This window comes from Mauremys reevesii, linkage group 7 (assembly GCF_016161935.1).
Source record: "Mauremys reevesii isolate NIE-2019 linkage group 7, ASM1616193v1, whole genome shotgun sequence".
In the NCBI taxonomy this organism is placed as follows: domain Eukaryota; kingdom Metazoa; phylum Chordata; order Testudines; family Geoemydidae; genus Mauremys; species Mauremys reevesii.
In genome coordinates this window covers 60,801,978-60,825,410 of record NC_052629.1, presented here as the reverse complement: position 1 = coordinate 60,825,410, position 23,433 = coordinate 60,801,978, and the positions used below count along the sequence as shown (strand labels likewise).

The 23,433-nt window shown below is 39.5% G+C and overlaps 1 protein-coding gene across 16 annotated transcripts in view; it reads right to left on the bottom strand.

Annotated features, from left to right (window-relative positions):
* The window catches only part of KCNMA1 (potassium calcium-activated channel subfamily M alpha 1), an 881,172-nt gene that overhangs the window by 382,560 nt on the left and 475,179 nt on the right, over positions 1–23,433 (bottom strand). For all 16 annotated transcript variants that reach the window (XM_039482435.1, XM_039482436.1, XM_039482437.1 and 13 more), the window contains exon 3: positions 18,618–18,679. In XM_039482435.1, the coding sequence (XP_039338369.1) occupies positions 18,618–18,679 (62 nt within the window). The remainder of the gene's footprint in view (positions 1–18,617; positions 18,680–23,433) is intronic.

Genomic DNA, 23,433 nt, shown 5'->3' with positions numbered 1-23,433 from the left:
TAGTGGTAACACCTCTAGACAAAAGTTTTCTCTTTCACTTGCCAGTATAGACAAAACCTAAGGTAAGATTAGTAAGGACTAAAATGAATTGCATGAGGTAGAAAGAGAATTCTGCCTTTTTTACAGGACCAGAAAGGTGGTAAACAACAAAATAATCAACTAGTGAAATACCACTGAGGATCATCAGCAGATCAAACTCTCATTGTTTGATAAATCCTAAGAGTATCACACTGTTTCTTGCAGCTTTTGCAAGCTTCTGGGTTTTACAAATTAATCTTTAAATAGGTGTCACAAATAAACCACAATGCATAGTACCAAATGTTTATTTGTGAATGCTTGTAAAAGTATAGGCACCAAGAGTAATTCTGTAAAAATGCTATGCTTTCACTCCATTCTTATGTCTCAAACAGTTAAACAGAAATGCTTGACCCTCATGCTCTGAACCCCAGTAATTCCCATCAACAGTCATGTAACAATTCTATAGCAAATTTTACTGATGATGCAAAGCCCAGAATAGAATCTGGCTTGCTCTCTCTCTCCTAGAACTGGACTGGGTCTGCACAGCTAAACGGGGTAAAAAATTGTTTTGGGTTATTACAATAAACAGGTCTAACATAGACTCTAGGACTGGAAGGGACCTCAAGAGGTCGAGTCCAGTCCCCTGCCCTCATGGCAGGACCAAATACTGTCTAGACCATCCCTGATAGACATTTATCTAACCTACTCTTAAATATCTTCAGAGTTCTTGTGTCACATTAGTGCAATCACAAATAATTGCTCCACACACAGACCAAAGTCACATAGGACCCATTCACTGAGCCTTTTCACCACACAGAGAGTTTTGAAAGTAAGTCAGCTTTGTAAAGGTACACCTAGAGATTTATAAATGTGTGGATTTAAAAATGAAGCTAAATTTGTAAGTCCTTATACACTGAAATGTATACATTCATTTTCATATAAAATGACCAGTCAGGCTAATACTTTATTTAAAAGCCAATCCATATTTTGACATATTGCCTTAAATGCAGTTATTGATGTTTACATAGATGGTTATATGCCAAGGTATTTCTTTCAGTGTTGCTCCAGTTCCAATTCTGTCATTCTCTAGAGAAAGAGTTTTTTCCACTTGCTTAATTAACATGGCACACTTGGCCCCATGACTCTGTCAGTAGTGACATATGCGTCAAAAGTGGAATGGGTGTCCTTGCTGCAAGGAATTCTATTTTTAACCACAAATGACTCATCAACTACTGGGGTCACCCAAAAGCTGCAATTTGTCAAGTTGACAGGAGGAAGGGAAATAAGAAGGGGGAGAGAAAGAGGTCACATCTCTATTCATGTTTCAAAAACTGATAATGAGTCTGTGATTGCCTGTGCTACACCACACAGAAGGGTGGTGATCCCTGCTAGTCCTCATGCATTGATAATTGCTTCGTTGTATAATGTTGTATAATGTTTCTTTGCAAGTGGTACTCGATCTTTTAAAAACTGATCTGAATTGTCTCGCTGTTTACATTAGACAGATTTATAATCTTTTCCAGTGGTAAGGAGGAATGTTGTTAATTCACTGTGCATAAATAATCTGACCACAGGGGAAAAGAACAAGGAATTCAGTCTTTGCAGAGACACTGTCAGATGCTTTAGGACTGACTTAAATGCAGGCTTTGATTTAAAAAGAGAAAAGTGAGGAGGAGGAGCAGGAGAAGGTTTTATTCATATACAGCTCACAAATATTTTTGGATGATTTTTTTAAATTCAATGTTCCCCCAGAAGTGTTCGGAACCCAAGCAAACAGCACTGAGCTAGTACTTGGAAACCAGAAAGCAAAGCAGAAAATGTTTCTGATCTATCTAGTTTTATTGTCTAAATTTAATCGACAAATAGTATCCAACATAAATGGTGAAAATAAACAAGAGGACAGATTTTTCAAAAGAGCTTAGTCCCCATTGTTTTCAGTGGGACCAAATAGACGCTGAGCTTTTTAAAATCTGGCCTTAGATATTTTTAATATAATTTCAATTTTAATAGTCTATGGTGTTATCAGTAGAGTGGGTAATGGAATTATTGTAGTAACAGTACAATTGTGATGTTATTTAGACAGTATATTTCTTATTCATTTAACAAGACTAGTAACCATATCAAGTAAAATTTGATTTAGAACACTGGGTACCAGAAACAGTTTACTTGGTATTCAGATCCAGTGGCATCTAGTAATATTGTACTGTAACATGTTTACTTGTACATATTAAAATACATGGAAATATCCATTATCAGAGATTCATAGAAATGTGGCATGGAAAAGACCTGTCTCAGCATATTTTTCATCCATTGGGTCAAATGCAGGATTGTTCCCTACTGCACATTTCCAGGCTAATTGTAAGTGTTTTGGGTAACAGGGTTCTCACCACTCCCCATGGGAGACTATCATTGCTAGGAGAAATTATGGATGTGATATAGTGGCCTGCAACCCCTTGCTTGAGGCAGGAAAGGCTGTCGTTATCCAGGGGAGTTAGGAGTAGAGGAAAATGAAGACAGTGCATAGAGGCTTTTAGATGCTCCTACAGATGCTGCTCCCACCAGTGAGTTTTCACCAACACCCCTGGGATATGCCTAGCCAGTCTGCTTTCTGCTTCATGTCGTGCTTCCCATCAATGAGGAGCAGCAGATTTGGTGTGGTACAACAGAACAACTAGATGAATGCTACGGGGGCATGGATGCCTTTAAAGGAGATACAGGAAGAAAGTATACAATATTTTGAGGAACTTCTAGTATCTGAGTAGGACTCAAATGCATGTGGGTGAGTAAAGACGTTAGTGGAAGTCTGGAAAAGAACAGGAGCAGGATCATCACATCTCCTGAAAAACACGGCCTGCTTCTCTGGTCCAGGTCTTTAAATCTACTGCTCTTGAACAAGTCTGGAACCATTCTTACAAACTTCCTTACCACAAATACCATGTGTGGTTGAGATCAAAGAACTTAACTACAATACAGAAATTGGAGTAAACATTTTCCCTGCACACATTCTCTACTGATTATTTTAATTTACAGTAATTTTAACTGTGATGATACTGCTTTGGATGATGGTGCAGCAGACTTTATGCAGGCTGCTGTCACAAGCTAAGTGAAGGACTGTTGTTGTCATTGTTCCTGTTCAACTGCAGCAGCTCCAGCTCATCTTAACTAACTTCCTTCTCTTTCCCCCAAAACGACAGTTGTTACCTGCTTTAATACCATCTAATACCAGGGTGTGGAGGAGGAGGTGGGGGTGGGGAGCTTCTAAAAAAATCTCTCTAGCTATAGGGGAAGGGAACAAGGCATAAAATGAAAGCCTTACTACATACTTTACATTTAAAATGTTTTAACTATTTTTCCTTCTTTTCTTTATCTTTAAGAAATGGTTAAAAGGATTTTTAATGGGGTGTTTGCCATGGTACTAAGCAAGCGGAGATTTCTGTATACCAAGCCTCAAACCTGGCTGAACACTGTTTAATGCTGGAGATTGACTGGGTTATGGTAACACTTTTGGCCAATGTAGTCCATTTAAATCCGTGTTTCTCAACCTTTTTATGCTGGTGGCAACCCCCACTGGAATTAAAATAAAATCATGACCCCCCCACCACTAGAAAAAATTGTGACTCCCTATCTTCAGTCCCACTTGGGCCGCAGGCTTCAGCCCCAATATGTAAATTAGCTTTGTGGGGCCTCCTGTGGTGTGGGGTGTTGCTCTGCTTCCTACCCCTTAACTCCAGCCTTTCTCATGACCCCCCCTAAACTCCTCCTGTGACCCCCAGGTTGAGAAACACTGTCCTAATACAACCAGCTCTTTCTCGCTACAGCATTCAGTGGCTGGCTGCTAAGGAGGAGTAAAGAAGGGGTCTCAGCAGGGACATCTGGGGAGTGAAGTCTCCCAAATCTCCATGTCCAAACACAGGCAACTTCTATTAGTTCCTATCCCACCGGACACCTAGTAGCACAGCTGGCTCCAGGCCTAGCCTCCCCTTCATATGAAACTCCTGACATTCTCTTTTAGGTGCTTGATCCTTTCTGCTCCTCTCTCCTCCAGCTTTTCCTCAGCCAGCACCAGGCCCTTCAGTCTCCCAGCCATTCAGTGCAGCCCCATACAATCTCCTGACTTTATACATCCTTTATACAGAGGATCACAGAGCTAAATTCAAAGTGTCCCAGAGGATGCCACACACAGCATCATGGGATTTAGAGTCCTTACAATATCTAGCCCCCTATGATTCATTTGTATGGTTACCACCTGGCCAGTATTTGACTAGCCTGGCCATTTTTTTTTAAATGGATTTGCCAGGTGCCAGAAAAAAATAATTTAATCTGCTGTAGTTTTTCTAATGTGGGTCTAAAGTTTTGCATTATCATCACAATACACTGGGATATCTAATATTAAAAGTTTCTGTGTCCCGCTAAAGATGCTGCAGAGTTCTTACTTCTGCAGTTTAAGTGATAACAGATCAAAACTGTTGAAAATACAGCCATTGTCTGCCCACCAACATGCAAGCACACCGTGCATGTGCGTGAGAGGGTTTGAGTCATGCAATAGTGAGGAGATGTGCGATGTTATCTATCTTATCTATGTGTGTTCTCTCTCTAGACACTATAAGTGGTTGTTGAATCTGGATTGAGGAGTTGCCTTGCACTTGGGGGCTAGGGTTGTAGCAGGCTTGTTTTATGGGGGGAAAGGGGCTTGCCCTTTTTTTGCATTTCAAAAGATGGTAACCCTATTCACTTGGATTTAGTTGTAGTTCTGTGGAGCCAATACACAGTACATTGAAGCCTAATCAAAACACCTGTGGCATGGTTTGGATGCCCCCATAAAGGGAATAGCTGACAAACATCAGCAGTGCAGCACAAAAACTCATACATTTTTAGAGGAACTTTAAAAAAAAGTCTACCTATGATACTTAAAGGGAGCTCGATCAAACGCTTAATGTTTTCTGAAAACAGTTTCAAGCAATTTATGTCAATGGGGTTCCTTTAACATTCCCAGAATGGTTAAAATTCATCCAAGACCATTTCGAAGAAACAAACATATTAAATAATACCAGCCCACGGAAAATTAGGCTGAGCGAGCATCTGTCACATCCAAGCAGATTCTCAGAAGGGGAAGGCCAGATCAGGACAGAGAAATTCTTTAGCAATGACAATACTATAACTCTTATCCTTTCACTTGTACATAACTAAATATGCCCCTTTTAGAGAGGCTATTCTTTATAAAGAACAGTCACCTCAACTTGACCCTTAATGTAAGGAGAGCCAACATTAAACATTAATAATCCACATCACTGAAGCACTAGAAGTAGCTGAGTTTAAACATTAATCAGAAGAATAAATACATCCCACTCATACAAATCACCAGTTCTCAGAAAGACACTGTACAAATATGCAAACAAAGAAGATCCTGAACCAATCTCTGGCTCAATACAGCATTATGCTTTCTCCTGAAATTCTGGAACTAACAGTTAAAGGACACTATATTCTTGTCATTCATACTGAGCATTCAAAGAAGCTTTTGACCCCTTCATGCCATGATGGAAATTTCCTGTTGTCCCTTAGCATCTCCGATTTTAATAGTCCTCCTCCACAAAAGAAATCATGCACCAGAGACTTTTTAATATAAGCCTTGCTAACCAAACTAATTTGAAAGAGAAGATATTTGTATGTAAATTGGATTCAAGATGTCAAAACTGAGAACACTAAAAACTGGATTCTTCCATTTATCTATAGAAAAGGTAAAATGTGGGAAAGCAACAATGAACTCCTCATCTTGCCAACATGCCTCAACCCTGATCTGAGGGGTGCCACTCTTTGGATGAAAGGGAAGATCATTAACCATGCTCATTCATTTCTTGGCTTTCCTGCTGAGACTTCCAAGAACATGGCAGTTGGTGCTATTGTGTTTGTGATGTTGACTCTTGTCCATATCACAGCTGGATTTCTGGTCATTTTCTACTAACCTGGGAATAATATGTACGGAAGAACTAGAGACAAAAAGCTTCAGATCCCATTAGCATTCTCCATGCACCATCTAGCCCTTAAAGAAATAAGGCATGATATTCAAATTACAGTTGAAGATGAAACCCTTAGCCTTTTGTTATTTCCAATATAAAACTCCAGTAATTCAAGTGGCATGTTTACAAACATTCATATGTAGTTGGTGTGTGTATGTGTATGTGTGTGTGTGTATATATATATATATATATATATATATATATATATATATATATATAGTGTGTGTGTGTAAACAAACAATTGAACTTCAAATTATAAACATAGTTACCAAATAAGTATTAATTGCTTAGTTTGCATCTTGCTGCATCACAACAACTGAGGTGGTGTCACATGATGAAATCCAGTCCATACATGAAACATTGCAAAGGAATCAGAAACCGATTGTGCACATTTCTCAAAGCTGTATAACCACAAGTTTGTAATGTGTTTTTCCTCTTTATTAAAATTATTTCTTCTTTGAAAGGTCCTGTGACATTACCAAGGGTACAATCTGGACTGCTGAGCAGCTGTGTCCTCTCAATTCTCCAACCTGGGATGCCTTTTAAACTGTTTCACTGTGAGACCAACCACTCCTGGTCTGTTCACACATAGCCTCTAGCATGTAACTTACTCAAACCTGAATTATATGAGTGCTATAGCCAGCCACTCCTGAATTAAATTGCAGAGCAACAGCAGCAAATTCCCAGTCCCAATCTTGTACTGCTTGGCTCTCTCCTTCTAGACAATACAAGTTTATGGAAAGTCCTTAATTTTATTAATAGAAAATGATATGCACTAATCCTGTTATCTCAAATTGAGGTTCCCAAACATGTCACTCTAAACACACTGATTTTGATAAAACAATAAGACAAGTTTATTAACTACAGAAAGATTTTAAGTGATTACACATAATGAGGCATAAAAGTCAGAATTGGTTACAAAGAAATAAAAAAGTAAAAATGCAACTAACATCTAACTTAACAGGCTAAATGAATTCAAAGCTAAGGTTCCTCTCACCACATGCTTTTGCAGTTTTACTGGCTGGATGCCTTTCATCCAGGACCTCTCCTCCAGTCTAATGCTCCTTTCCTTGTCCTTCAGGCATTGCGGATGCCGTGGGCAGAGAGAAAGGGAGGAATATTTGGGGGGCATCTGTGCCCCTTCCTTATGGTTCTCTTTACCCTTTGAAGAGCATCTCCAGCAAATTATGAGTTTTCAAATGATACCTCACAAGGCACACTTTATATAAAATGTATCATAATGTTGTAAAAAAGGGTGAAAATGTGGACTTGCACAGGTCCATCTTGAGATCACCTTTCACAAACTTCAGTCCTATTTGCAAGTGATTGGTAGATTCTAACATTTCAGAAAATAAAGCCACATGTGCACCTGACACATGGAAGCTGCAATTTACTTGTGTTAATGGTCAATTGTATATTATAATTTTCTTTTTTTAAAAGGTATATATTGTATTTTAGATATAACTTTTCTTTCCAGAACTGGGTCATTCTGCTCTTTTTAGTGAAGCCCTCCTTGGTGCTAGAAAGACACAATGCAAGTGATTTGGAGGATGGGATTTAAAGAAAATTATTTTTGTCAGGTGAACTGCTGTTTCATAAGTCCAACATTTCCATACTAGGCTGTTCAAATAAAATATTTAAGTCCATGTGTTGGCACCCAAATAAGTGGCCCACATTTCAGCAGTGCTAAGCATCCATATCTTCTCTTGCACTCTAAGTTCTCAGCTAAGTTGTTGCATCCAATGAGAGTTGTAAATGCTCAGAAATCTTTGGAAAAAAAATTGCTCTGGTGATCGATGCACCAGTCTAGTGAAGACCCACTAAAATCAACCACAGATTGCTCTCCGGTCGACTCCGGTACTCCACCAAAACGAGAAGCATAAGGTAAGTTGACGGGAGAGTTTCTCCCATTGACTAAGTGCGGTGTAGACACCGCAGTAAGTTGACCTAAGCTACATCAACTCCAGCTACGTTATTCATGTAGCCGGAGTTGCATAACTTAGGCTGACTTACCCCCATAGTGTAGACCAGGCCTTAGTCAACAATTATTATTTCTTATAATAATTATAGTTATCAGGATAACTGTTAGTCATATGTCCTTATATTTATCATGATTGCCCAACAGTACTGCCAAATACATAAGGTGGGAATGAACGTTGTCAGGAATTGTGCAAAGGGTCAGTTTGTAAATTATGAAAATATAGAGGACAATCAACCAACATGCTTAATTCTAAATTCTATGTGGATTATTCAACATCAGTCTGGTTTGCAGCTATCTGTAGACTTTGAAGGATTAGATTTTTGTTGATAAGTGTCAAGTAAACGTTGATTTCACCCTACACACAATTTATATCAAATGGAAATTCTGAAGAGCGACTGCTATCAAAAACGTTCAAAACCTCATGAATATCTTTTTTATTCTGTGTTTGTACAGTGCCTAGCACAGTTGGGTCCTGGTCTATGATAAACTCCTAGCTGCTACTGCAATAAAAATGAAGAGAAGGAGTTTTGCATTCCATTTTTTTTCTATGCTGTGGATTGTTGACTCTCTTGCCTTTTATTGTATAGTAGAAACAATTTCATGGTACTGGAGTTCACTCACAATTAACATCTCTTGTTCTTAATAAATGACCCTGCTTCTCTTTGGCATTTAATTACCTGTAAAGGCTGCATATTGCATCATATACTCTTCTGGCATGAACAGTGGACCTTAATTATAACAACAGTAGTTACCACTGAGCCTTGGTTATGGCCAGTGTGTTCAAAACTTGGTGCAATGCATTGCAGAAAATTAACAATTATAGCCATGGAGTGACCACGCACCATTTTCAGAACATTACTTCTTGGCTAAACAAGCAAGTGGGTGCACTGCAGTAACTAATACAAATACAGTGAAGATCAAATTGGCTTCATCTGGCCTTATAAAGGATTGGAATATCCTATTTGGTGCTGAACCAATATAAAAGATGATGATTCAGTCCTTTAAAGTTATACACTCAGTCATTGTCCAAGGATTGGGGTAGAAACAGTGTGTCACTTTTATGGTTTGTGGGGATCAACGTGAAATTAATGTAAAATTTTAAGTAATTTGAAAGTACTGGCGCACAATGATTCATTTACATATAACCTAAAAATTTCTATACACTGAATAAGACAAATTACACCTAGTGTCTCTCGAATGAACTACTGTACGGTTAGTGAGATTATAGGCTGATGCTAGGAATTAACTTTATGGTGAGCAATCCAACTGGATTTGCTTAGCAATGGACAGCATTCATCAGCTCAAAGGTGAAATTATTTGTGGGAAGAGTGTCACAGACAAAAGCCATTGCAGCACTAACCGAACTAGTAGAATTGACAAAGGTAATGCAAGGAGACTGAATACAGGAGGCTGTGGCAAATCTGGACAGGATGTGGAGTGATATCTGTACCATTTGCATGGAATGGTTATCATATAAATAAATTACTATTATTTTTTGTAGTGTGATAGGTATAAATAGTGTTCTACAAACATGTGAAGGGATTTTAACTACCTTGGAACTGGGAGGGAAGTGTCTCCTATCAACAGACACAATGTAACTGGATTCAAGTACAAGTGTGAAAGTAGGGGCAGTTTCAGAGGGAAGACTATGAGCATTTTACTACTAGGAGTAGGATGTGAATTAAGGAGGACTGTGAAGGAGATGGAGGCTCCTTCAAGTATGGAGGGTGGTGCAAACATTTCTTTGATGCACATGTTCAATATATATATATAATATAAAAAAAAAACCTAGATACATTCATGGAGGATAGGTCGCATCAGTAACTATTAGCCAGGATGGACAGGGATGGTGTCCCTAGCCTCCGTTTGTCTGAAGCTGGGAATGGGCAACAGGGAATAGATCACTTGATGATTATCTGTTCCGTTCATTCCCTCTGAGGCATCTGGCATTGCCCACTGTTGGAAGACAGGATACTGGCCTAGGTGGACCTTTGGTCTGATCCAGTATGGACGTTCTTATCTTTGCAATTAATATTACTGAGATATTTCCTATATAATCACAATCTCAGCATAGGAAATACCAAGATGTTTGTATCTACGTAGCAAGGAAAATCTTACAGAACTTTTAATGACAGCCATTGTCACAGCCATTTTGAGCAACAATAACATAATTTGTTGCAACACATTAGAGGGCCAGATGTCAGCATTTTAATGCATCCTTGCTATATCTAATCTTGCAACTGTGAAAAAATACAGCACAATATTCATCCTGGCCTCAAAACAAAAACAAAAAATGGGCCAGCAAGCACTTGGTGTTGGTCCAAAAGTGCAATCAGGCAAAGAATAATTTTATTATAGATGAAGATACTCTTCATAAGGTGACTGGGAAGCACAAAGCCTATGCACCACTTAAGTCCCACTTAAATCTTCAAAATAGGATTTAATTGGTATTATAGTATTTGTGTTGGCTATCTGCCTACAGGTAAATTTCATCCCATCTACAGAAGGGAGTCCAGACATAGTAGATGGCTATGAGCAGACAAAATGGTGACAGGTAGATACAAGGATGGGCACTAAAGTGGAAAAGAAACTGGCACACAGAATGGGAGAATTAGCCAAAACCTTTATATAAAATGCACCAGAATGTTCATCTTCCTAAAAAAATAACAAATGAATCCAAAGTAGAATTGTGTGAAGCTTGTTAATGAAAAAAATATTAGGGTATTCTATGCTTTAATGTTCATAACACTGCATTGAAACTACCGTAAAGCTATAGTGTTTATCTGCATAATCTTATATTACTTTCATGGGGATTCACATTATCTGATATTGGTTTGAGTTTTGGATTTGGAAAAAAATAAAATTCAAAGCAAAATTCAGATGAAATTGCCAAGTTTCACCTGATTTAGGATCAAACTTTCATATAATGTGGTGGTTTTTTTTGTTTTTCTGTTTATATCAAAGATGTGTGAGCAAGGTTCACCAACAGGTTTTGGGCTGTGAAGAAAGGTGATGTGTAAAGAAAGAAAGTTCTTGTGATTACAAACACTAGACTCACAGTCAGAAAATCTGGTGTCATTTCTTGGCACTGCCACTTAATTCCAGGGCTCATTTTCCATCTCTAAAATGGGGATAGAAGTCCTCTCCCCTGCCCTTTGTGTATCTTGTCTATTTAGACTGTAAATTCTCTGGCATAACAACTGTCTTAATATGTAGTAGTCACTACAGCAAGTCACATGAGATGCAAAAGATCTCTTTACAGCCACAGTAGTCAGGGGAATAAATGAGTCCATGGACATTGACTGCAATGACACCAATTAAAAGCATTTGCTAATGAATTATTCCAAAAGAATGAGCTGGCCTCATTAATGACACTTTTCTCCTGGGACAGCCACACAGGATATTCCTTGAGTGGAATCTCTCAGCTCATCTCACTGGATTCTAATTTAGTGCCTAACAACAAATAATCGTATGAATCCACAGAATTCAATAAGAAGCCCGGTTCTTCTTTTGGTGTTTAAAATTGCAAATAGAATCATAGACTTTAAGGTCAGAAGGGACCATTATGATCATCTAGTCTGACTTCCTGCGCAACGCAGGCCACAGAATCTCACCTCCCGACTCCTGTAACAAACCAATAACTCAGACATAGGTTACAGAACTCCTCAAATCGTGGTTTAAAGACCTCAAGGTGCAGAGAATCCTCCATACACATTGCAGTGTGTATGAGGGCAAGGGAGGGGTGACCTGTTTCCTCCCCACCTGACCACACTACCCCTCACGGAGAATCTGGTGAGGCAGTTTTCTTTAATAAGAGTCCAAGAAAATTTAATATAAGTTTGTCTCATCAACACGGCCTGTTTGGACTTCTTCATGGGCGGGGGTCCCCCAACAAACTTACATAGGGAAATTCCCCAGTCACTCAGAGTCCAAAAAAATCTGTCTGAGGGCATGGTTCTTACCTCAGACTGGGTGAGCGAAAAAATGTTCCTTCACAGAACCTTTCTTAATAGCTTGCTGCTGACCTGCCAAAGCCTACTTCTTTGCAGCTTCTCAAAATTAGTTCCCTTCTTTCCCCCTCCCCCGCCCCTTTTATAAGCAATCAGCTTCTTAAGGTTCCCTCCCTGTGCCAGGTGTCTCTGGTTGGCTCATTTAACAGGCCTGCTCCAGGTTTCAAGTCTCTAGCAGGGCAGCTCCCTCGCTCCCTCTCATTCCTTCACTCTCTCACAAAGTACATTCTAAAAAAGCTCTTAGTACCCATGCAAGCTTGGTTTCCAGTTCATATTACTACTGAACAAGGAACAAAGTTTTGCTTTACTTTAAATAATAAACAAAAAGCCAAACAACTGTCATGAAGCCACCAGACTCAGGCTCTAATGGACCTCAAGCCAGTGAATCCCAAAGATGAAGAACTAGTGCATACCTAAGACTGAACTTATCCCAGTCAGTTCCACTAGATATCAGTGTCTTTTTATATAGCAACAGCTAGATAGATGTGTACAGTTTTTACTTAAATGTGTTACAGAAAAGCCAGACAAAAGGTGGCTGGGGAAATTTCTAGACAGAAGCTCTGCAGTGAAGCACAGGATAAGAAAGTAGTTTTAGGATTAATGTTGGTTTCTTTTTTCTAATAAAATTCCTTGATCTATGTAAGAAGAATTCAACTTTTGTGATTCTTTACCATTGTCACATGACACTGTCTGCAGTAACCATGTCCCAGAAAATACAGAACTGCAAGAATAATGAACTTAGCAAGTTACTAAAAGTGTTTTAAATTGAATTCTCTCATATGATTCAAAACTTGCATTCATAATCAACATAGCATCAAACCCTGACAGGTGCTGAGCACCAGCAGCTCAACTCCCATTGGCTTTAGTAGCAGTTACAGATGATCAGCACCAACGAAGGTGGTGTTTACAACGGCTAAAACTGAGCCCCCTTATAGCCTATGTCAGGCTAGGAGGAAGCAGCACAAAAAGCATTTTGGAATGAGGAGGGCCAGGCAGGATATTTACTGGTATTTTTAGTAATTTATAGCAGTTTCAAGGGAAAGTCATGGCAGAAGGCAGCACTTTTAAAGTAATATTAAGCTAAAAGATAATTAAAAATATTCCTTTGAAAAAGCAACCAGAAATAGAAGATGAAATTTTCTGTGTTTCAAGGCTGGCCTCAACACAGATGTTATCCTATGTCACCTTTCTAGTGAAAAAAATATTTTCGCAGTATCTAAGAGTTGATAGTATTTGTGCAACCTGTCAGACTCTCACAACCGGGTTGTATATAGAGCTTTTTTAGAAAACTGATAAGATCATATTCTCTCACACAGACGCACCTAACAGTTTTGAGACCTTTCTTGATACACAAGGAGAGGTTTTATGCGAAAAAAAGAGAGCTGACCATAGGGAGCAATTCACGTGAATCCACCATATCTAAAAAGAGAAAAAGCTGATTCAGGCTGTCTTCAGTTTAGTAGGCAACAGGGTCGACAAGCTTGTATCCTCAGCAAGACCTTATATGTACATGTAAATAAATTTCACCATTCATGATGTCACTGCTATTCTTAGATTCAGCTGTTTTTCCCTCATTGCCAAATGGCACTTTTATATATGATTCTAATTAAGGAAGTGCATGATAATGTGAAAATGTAGCCATTTAGCAAGACTTGCAATATTGTCTTTCAATTTAAAAAATCAGCATCAAAATAAACCACTACAATGTGTGGCAGAACATACAAAGCAAATTAAATGACTTGTCTCTTGCATCCTCTCTCCTATTTCTGTCCTGTCATTGATCATACTTTGAAAGTCTAATTGGGGACTTGATCTTGTAGCAAAGAGACTCCATTAAAGAAGTTGCTCTCATGAGAAAATGGCTACAGGAACAGGCCTATAGAATGTAAGCTCCTTGGGACAAGGTTTGATCTATGTCAGTAAGATGCTCTGCATACCTATGCCTATATATAAATAACAACTCTAGGTTGCACTATATGTATGGATTTATACATTAAGTGGAGCCAGGATGAGACAGGCCCCATAAAGGGTATTAACTCATGTAATGAGTTGCATCCCTTCCACATTGATTGCAGGAGGGAGAAATCAGGTGAGCCCACAAGTTACAAAATCCATGGAGGACTGCAGAGTCTTCACCAAGTACTTTTGTTGTTTGCAACTCGGGTTGACCCTGGCTCTAAGATGCTATTTCCACCTTCGTGGAAGCTTATTTGTTATACTGGGCAGTGTTTCATACATCTACTGTAACATCTACTGTACGCTGTTGGTAGTTGCATTCTCTGTAAATAGTAAGGGTTGGATAGGTGAAGATGGGGAGGGAAAATGAGAAACGAAATAAGGAACTGACCATTAATTTTGAGACCAACAAAACACAGAATATGCTATGTTGCATACAAAAGTGTTGAGAATAAAACTTAACTAATAACATACTAGTACTATTTGAAAGGCAAATACAGGCTAGCAAGGAGGGGGAACTACCTACAAAAAGCATGGACTAAATACAGAATTACCAAATGTTTGGTACGAGTGCTCTCTGTTCTGTTACAGTGTGTTCAGCAGACTCTATGGAACCAGCTAAGGGACATAGGAAGAGAACCTACGTTCACCTAACAGTAAAGGATGATTTCATTAATATCTTACCTTGAAGAACTAAGCACAAACAATTTTAAAGGGAAATGAATAGGAAAAGAACCAGCATTAGAACACATTAAGTTATTTTATACTAAAGCAGATTGTATTTGACCCCTTTTCCTTTGCAATTTAAAGCTCTGGTTTTACACAATTTAAAAATACATCAAGAGATGATGTGAAACTCTGCTAATTTTTCTTAGTAAAAATGTTGCATTTTTATGATTATACCAGAAGATTAAAATAATTGTGCTGGTTACATTTTTAGCATTGCCTTTAGGAACAGGTTACTTCAAAGATGACAGGATTTACACATTTAAATTGAGTTCAGAGTGTTTAGAAGTTCTGATGTCCAGATTAACTGAGTCTTACTGATGCAATTCAGCAAACTGGGGGAGAGGGGTGTGTGGAACCATTAACATCTGACACGAGAGCTTTTGGATGAGACTAAATTTGATTAGTAAGGATCCCAAACAGTCAAGCCCTTTTCCTATTCACAGTTTTCTCAATTTATGAACCAAATTCTGCCCTTAGTTGCAAACATGCATCACTGGCATCAATAGGAGTTGCACACATTTATTGCAAGGAAGAATATGGTCATACACCCATTATGTTTTGTGGAACAATAAGCAGGTGGGAAGAGGAAGCATTGAGTGGAGTAAGGAATAATATTCCACCCACTTCTAGCAAGAATGAAGTGCCTTGTGATTCTCTTTGTAAAGAGCCTTTTTTATAGAGTGAATGGAGCAGCTGCTATCTGCTCAGGAAAGGGAATCAATGACTCAGCTTTGGGCACTAACATCCAACTGATCACAACTGCATGATGCACTTAAAGTTGCCTCCCTTCTAGACAGTAGCATAATTCTGCTACTTTCCCAAAAGCACGATTTCCAAAAAGCATGACTGTGACAGAGTGGGCAATGGCTAACGTATTCATGCTAGTTTGCTTAGAGCTCTGAGTACATTTAACTGACCAGGACACAAGATTTGGCAAGACTGGGCAACTGCTCTTGCTTCTTAAGACCTCATCTCACATGTAGAGTCACACAATGTTCTGTCATGAACACATCAGTTCACACTGTCAATGACAGGGAGTTGGGTGTGTCTGTTTGCATACTGAGAAATTGCAAAATCTATAAGAGAAGAAATTCACAGTAATAAACAAACAGCAGGGGACGTCTTGTTTACTAATGAAGACAAAGGATAGTTCTGGGATATCTTGGAGTGCAAAGCAACACACTGGATGCTTCACCTATGACAGCATGCATGTCTCATGAAAAGAGGGTTACAGCCAGCCTGGCTGTAAACAGAGTCCTGCAAATCTGGGGATATCTGCTTTATATCCACGGACCATGTTTGCGGGTCGTGGATGGATACGGATCCAAATTGTGTGTCCTCACAGGGCTCTAGCTGTAAAGCACTGCAAGAATTTGGGTGAGCAATACTCTACAAAACATGAAAGTATCTTGTTAATTAAGCCTAGGGTTTAGAATGCATGTGATGATTTTATTTTGTACGTAACTGTTGTTTTCAATACATATACTTGCTATGATTTAAATCTTTGTGCTATGTTCAATAAACATGCTCAATTTCACTATAAATTTATCTAAGTGTTGTGTGTTTACTGGAGCAGTGATCTGAGGAGGAACTGGTAAGCTGGGGTGTAGTGTTTTTTCAGATTCAGAGTACTGTGCTAGTCCAGTGGACTAGGGGCTGGACACTCTTTGGAGACAGTCAGGGGGATCCAGGGTTGGAGCATGCCAATTGCTAATCTTCAGAGTGACAGCAGGGCCTACGCAGCATCGAAGGGGAGTGCTTGTGTTGCCAGGGGCTGGTGGAGGTGGGGAACTGCCCCATGACAGTCACAGACAAGGCTTCCTCACACTAAGAACAAGTGATAGTGAGATGCCTCACAGCCTGGGGTACCCCTGGGAAGAGTCACACCTTCCCGCAGTTAACACCCTAAAGCATGAGGTTTACTTGCCTCATGTTAGAATATCAATGTTCAAATTTAGCCAGCTTTTGTAACATTTGGTTATAGCATTTACTCTGATATTACCTCGAGTTTCTGTAACAGACCTACAGATATTTAGAGTTAGTAAAAAAAAAAAAAAAAAAGTGCAGTAGTTGCTGAGTCATTTGGAAACCAGGAAATGTACCTGATTTTCTGCTACCCTGCACCATTTCTACCAGTGCAAACTCAGTGTGAAGCAGATGAAATATGCTAACAAAATCTGAATAAAAGAGTTTTTGATGGGGGCAAATGGTTCCAGGCAATGGAAAGGCTCAATGTATTTAACACCATATTTTATTGAAAGTTTGCAATCTCATTTAGCTGCTGATTGACTAGTCTGATCATTATTCACAGGGGCAGAAGTGTAATAAACACAAAATGAAGATTAGCCTTGTGCAAGTTAACAGAGTGGATCCATTTGGGTTGCTTTATTTTACATGTATATCAGCCTTTAAAGTCCCCCTAAAGTTTTTATATCAACCATTTGTTCAAATGCACATTTCTAGTATGTTACTGGTGCTTTTCACTATTTGAACAGAAGTAGAGTTTTCACAATGTAAACTCTGAATTACTTTCACTATACACAGTGCTGGAGACCTGCATTTAAGTGTCTTAATAGACTAATATTTCACTCCCTATGGTGCCACATTGCTGTAATGCACTAAGGATGCTACAGCTTGAATTACAACAACTCCTCAACTAATAATCCAGTCATGCTGTGCTGCTCATCAAATCACTCTGTGTAGCTGAAGCGTTATTCTGCTGTGTGTTTTCTCTCACTTTTGCTAAGCTAGTTCAAGTGGAGTAACTCAAGTGTGCTAAGTGTTGCAGCGAAAATAAGCCCAAAGTTAAGTGGTAAACTGTGTGCCTAGTCTTAGTGCCTTAAAATGCCATTCATGTCCTAGTGGATTACCCTCCCTAATGGATGATCCATTGAATAACATTCTATTAACTCCCTTGCAATCGCCTTCTTACCAGGGCTGTGGCTCATGCGAGGCCATTGAGCTAGGTAATCTTACACTAGCACCACACTTATGTTGTCCTTGCTGCATAAAGAACTGCTGACATAAGTGTCAAAGGGGAGGATATAAAATTAGGTTATGTTAACCTGTGTCAAGACATCATGACCAGGGCCGGCTCCAGACCCCAGCGCCAAGCACGCGCGTGGGGCGGCATTTTAACTGGAGGGCGGCAGGCGGGTCCGGCGGACCTTCCGTAGTCATGCCTGCGGAAGCTCCACCGTAGGCGCAGGACCAGCGGCACGTCTGCGGGAGGTCCTGCTTGGGGCGGCGGAATTCGTAGAGCCGCCCCTGATCATGACTGTTATGTTTACATTGATATGTCATGATAATGCACAGTCATGACGAAACCTTGACCTCTCCCAATTGAAACATCACCACATGACCACATTTTGTTCATCCCTCCAAAATTTTGAAATGTTTCTCATGTCTTACAAGATAAGTTGCATGGCCTGGGACAAGTCAATCAAACTCAGAATTTGATAACAATGCTATATATAATTATGGTATGTACTACATAGAGTCTTTTGATGAGTTTTCAAAGGAATTCCTGGTATTCTGAAATACACACATTATTTGTCCTGTAAGTGTATGACTTCTCAAGTCCAACTCCCTTCCCTACATCCTCTATTCTACTTTTGTCCTTGAAGGATACTTAAAGTAATTTTTCCTGCAGTATGTATACTCTAAACTAAGAGAAATGTTATTTTCTATCCTCTCCTCTCACACCAAATGTAACCAAGACCAGTACAGTTCACAAAAGATCTTTCCCTCATCCCTAAAACTAGCCTTGAAGACCATGCACTATTATAAAGTTCTTTGCATTCAGGTGATGAGTATAAAACCTTTGAATGTAAGTAGATGAATGGAGCAATTTAAAGCACATAATTGCTTTAGGAAAAGAGGGGAACGGAAATGTATTAGAATACTCACTTTGACGAATCTATGAAGTATATTACAAGAGCACCAATACTAAGAGCAAAGACTAAGACAACCTGCAAAAAAAGAAAAAGAAAAATGCAATCACTCAACAGTGTATGACCGAAACATTTATTCTTTCACACTTGAGAGAGAAAAATAATATGTAAAACATCATTCAATTTATTTTTGGCTGTCATTTATTTTAAAAACTAACCCTGGTCACATTTTCAAACAATATATTTCATTGGTGGACAGAAAGGCTGACTTCCATCTCAGGGAAATGCAATTTGCAAATGACGCCTGTATCTTAACCTTTGCCGAAATGGATTAATTAATTTTAAATGACAGGCTTCCCCCACTGAATGGTATTCAAGTCATATTGTAGTTTTATCAGACCTATCTTTCAGCTTTCCAGCAAAAATGTCTCATTCCTTGTAGGTAACCAATAGAGATGACAGATTAGATTGCACATACATTTATATTACATGTGTGATAGTGAAATCCATGTGATAAATTGTAGAGCTATGTGATCATTTGCTTTTACCATGCACCTTTGATCATCTTACCAGTCCACTGCCCACTAATACTCCCACCTCTACCAGATTTGTTTCTTACTTTCCAAACCTTCAGACAGCTTCAAATAACTGATTGCACTTTCCAACACTCCAGCAAACAAGTTCCTTCTTTTCACATAGCTGTACCATTTCATCTAATATTATAGGAAACAGGCAGGCAACACTCAAACATGTCACTAGCCCAGGGTTAAAATCCAATACATTGCAAACCATGAAGGCTAGAAATGGGTGCATTTGACCATTGAAAAGCATCTCAGAACCCCCTTTTTAAAACTTTAAGGTCTTTAATTTCAGCCTTAGTAGGTTGTGAAATATCAGATCTTTTGTATTTATTTCAGATTTTTCAAAAGCTAATTTTTCAAAAGATAAATCATTCTCTCCTTGAGCCTTACACCTTTGGACTGATTGTACCAAGGACTCTAGCTTTATAGGCAAAGGGATACAAACAAGATAAATAAAAACAAGTTTCTGAAAAAAAAATTCTAACTTTTTTCCTGTAAATTATATGGTATATGGAATACATAATATGGGTGATGTGATATAAAATGTTTTATTGGCTCTAGTTTAGGGTGATTTGGGTAACTCGTTCATGGCTTTGCTACTAATGCTGCTATCTCTAACACACATCAATACAACCTTTATTCCACCCCTCACTTTGTGCTGTCCTGTATTCTCCATGGTTAAATACACACGATGCATATTTTTTAAATTAGGATAGCTTAAATATTACTTCCTCTGCTGTGCCTGGAAGCTTGCCAAATCTAGGAAGTTCACATGCTATATTGACAAAAATCCAATGAAGTTTGAGCAGGTAGATGTACCGGGGATACATTTTAAGGGAAGCACCAGGCAACAGAAATGCATACTGAAAAGGATGTATGAATTTTCATGCTATTTTGACAAATCCTTTTTAACATGAGACATGTTAAACCAATGCAAAAGTATTTTTTTTAAGAATTAACAATAACTTGGTAAATTTGAAACTAAACTTTCCATTTTACTTGGCAAGTGATTTTGATTTAGATAATTACTAATCCAAATCATAGCTAATGACTCAAACATTTTCTATTTTCATTATTGACTGAGCAAAGAAAATATTATTTGTAACTTGCCTTGCCCTGTGGGAATAAAATAGTGATTCCTTGCCCCAATTTCTTGCACCCTTAAGATCTACTGAAGCCATTGAATTCAGTGGGTGCAGGATCAAGTCCTTAGGGACAGGGTAGGATATGTTATTCAGGCTAACAAGACGTTTGATTCCCTCTGTGATAAATGAAGGGGGTGGGGAGGATAGCTCCCTTATGGAAACCCAGCCAGTCAGTTAGCTATAAAATTCCTCTTAGTAGCTGTTCTCTACTTGCTTTACCTGCAAAGGGTTAACAAGCCCACAGGTAACAGGAAAGGAGTAGGCACCTGACCAAAAGAGCCAATGGAAGGCTAGAACTTTTTAAAATTGAAAAAAAAAATCCCTTTGTCTGTGTGTTGTTGTTCTCCGGAGAGTGGAGACATAGAGCAGCAATGCTGTAAACAGCTTTAAAACCAGGTCTGAAAAAGCATCAGTTCATACCTCGAACCTACTTATCTGAAACCCAGATATGTAAGTAGATCAGAAATATCTAGAAAGATGTGATTAGGTTTATTTCTTTTATTTTCTAAGTGTGGTGGACTCCTCTGTGCTAACCCCAAATGTTTTTGTTTTGTTTGTAACCTTTAAACTGGACCTCAAGAAGGTTATTCTTGATGTTTAAATTTTGTAAATGGTTTTTTTAAATCTAGCAAAAACCTAAGTTCCAGATGTATTTTCTTTTTTTTGGTTTTAATAAAATTTGCCTTAAGAACAGGATTGGATTTTTGGTGTCCTAAGCGGTTTGTGCATATGTTGTTTAATTAGATGGTGGCAACTGGAGTTGAACCTAGCAAGGGAGGTGATGGGTAACAAGAAGGGTTTCTACAGGTATGTTAGCAGCAAGAAAAAGGTCAGGGAAAGTGTGGGACCCTTAATGAATGGGGGAGGCAACCTAGTGACAGATGATGTGGAAAAAGCTAAAGCACTGAATGCTTTTTTTGCCTTGGTCTTCACAGACAAGGTCAGCTCCCACACTGCTGTCCTAGGCAACACAGTATGGGGAGGAGGTGAGCAGTCCTCAGTGGTGAAAGAACAGGTTAAGGACTATTTAGAAAAGCTGGACATGCACAAGTCCATGGGTCCAGATCTAATGCATCCAAGGGTGCTGAGGGAATTGGCTGATGTGATTGCAGAGCCATTGGCCATTATCTTTGAAAGCTTGTGGCAATCAGGGGATGCCCCAGACGATTGGAAAAAGGCAAATATAGTGCCCATCTTTTAAAAAAGGGAAGAAGGAGAACCCGGGGAACTACAGACAGGTCAGCCTCACTTCAGCCCCTGGAAAAATCATGGAGCAGGTCCTCAAGGAAACCATTTTGAAGCACTTGAAGGAGAGGAAGATGGTAAGGAACAGTCAACATGGATTTGCCAAGGGCAAGTCATGCCTGACCAACCTGATTGCCTTCTATGATGAGATAACTGGCTCTGTGTCTATGGGGAAAGCAGTGGACATATTATATCTTGACTTTAGCAAACCTTTTGATCCGGTCTCCCACAGTATTCTTGCCAGCAAGTTAAAAAAGTATGAATTGGATGAATGTACTATAAGGTGGATAGAAAGCTGGCTAGATTGTCGGGCTCAGTGGGTAGTGATCAATGGCTCAGTGTCTAACTGGCAGCCGGTATGAAGCAGAATGCCCAGGGGTCAGTTTTGTTCAACATCTTTATTAATGATCTGGATGATGGGATGGATTGCACCCTCAACAAGTTCGCAGATGACACTAAACTGGGGGAAGAGGTAGATAAGCTGGAGGATAGGGATCGGGTACAGAATGATCTAGACAAATTGGAGGATTGGGCCAAAAGAAATCTGATGAGGTTCAGCAAAGACAAGTGCAGAGTCCTGCACTTAGGATGGAAGAATCCGATGCACCGCTACAGGCTGGGGACCAACTGGCTAAGCAGCAGTTCTGCAGAAAAGGACCTGGGGATTACAGTGGATGAGAAGCTGGATATGAGTCAGCACTGTGCCCTTGTTACCAAGAAGGCTAACAGCATATTGGGCTGCATTAGTAGTAGCATTGCCAGCAGATTGAGGGAAGTGATTATTCCTCTCCATTTGGCACTAGTGAGGCCATACCTGGAGTACTGCATCCAGTTTTTGTCCCCCACTACAGAAGGGATGTGGACAAATTGGAAAGAGTCCAGCAGAGGGCAACAAAAATGATCAGGGGGCTGGGGCACATGAATTACAAGGAGAGGCTGAGGGAACTGGGTTTGTTTAGTCTTCAGAAGAGAAGAGTAAAGTGGGATTTGATAGCAGCCTTCAACTGCCTGAAGGGGGGTTCCAAAGAGGATGGAGCTCCTCTGTTTTCAGTGGTGGAAGATGACAGAACAAGGAGCAATGGTCTCAAGTTGCAGTGGGGGAGGTCTAGATTGGATATTAGGAAACACTATTTCACTAGGAGAGTGGTGAAGTACTGGAATGGGTTACCTAGGGAGGTGGTGGAATCTCCATCCTCAGAGGTTTTTAAGGCCCAGGTTGACAAAGCCTTGGCTGGGATGATTTAGTTGGTGTTGGTCCTGCTTTGAGCAGGAGGTTGGACTAGATGACCTCCTGAGGTCTCTTCCAACCCTAGTCTTCTATGAACAGCTGATTTCCTTTGTTTTCTTTCTCTCTCTGTGTGTGTGAGTGTGAGTGTGTGTGAGAGAGAGAGAGAGAGAATGGGCTTGAGGGTACCCCACATGGAGGAATTCCCAAGTGCTCCTTCCTGAGTTTTTTTGCACTTGGGTGGTGTCCGCATCTACCCATCCAAGGTCAGAGAGAAGCTGTAACCTTGGGAGTTTAATACAAGCCTGGAGTGGCCAGTATTAATTTTTAAAATCCTCCTGGGCCCCCACCTTCTGCACTCAAAGTGCCAGAGTGGAGAATCAGCCTTGACACCCTCCTATTCCTAACTTCTCTTTTGAACAAATGGGTGCCTCCCCATTATATTAGCTCCCAAATTATCACACAATATTAGATGTTGCCCAAGTTACTCAGATAATCAGGACTCTACTGTATGGTAGAGTTTTGCCACATCCACACAGTACACCATCACGGCAATACAAAAATATGAGTTTGTACCCCTTTGACTGCAATTCTTGCACTGTCTTTTTTGTAGAAAAGCTCTATAAACACAGCAAT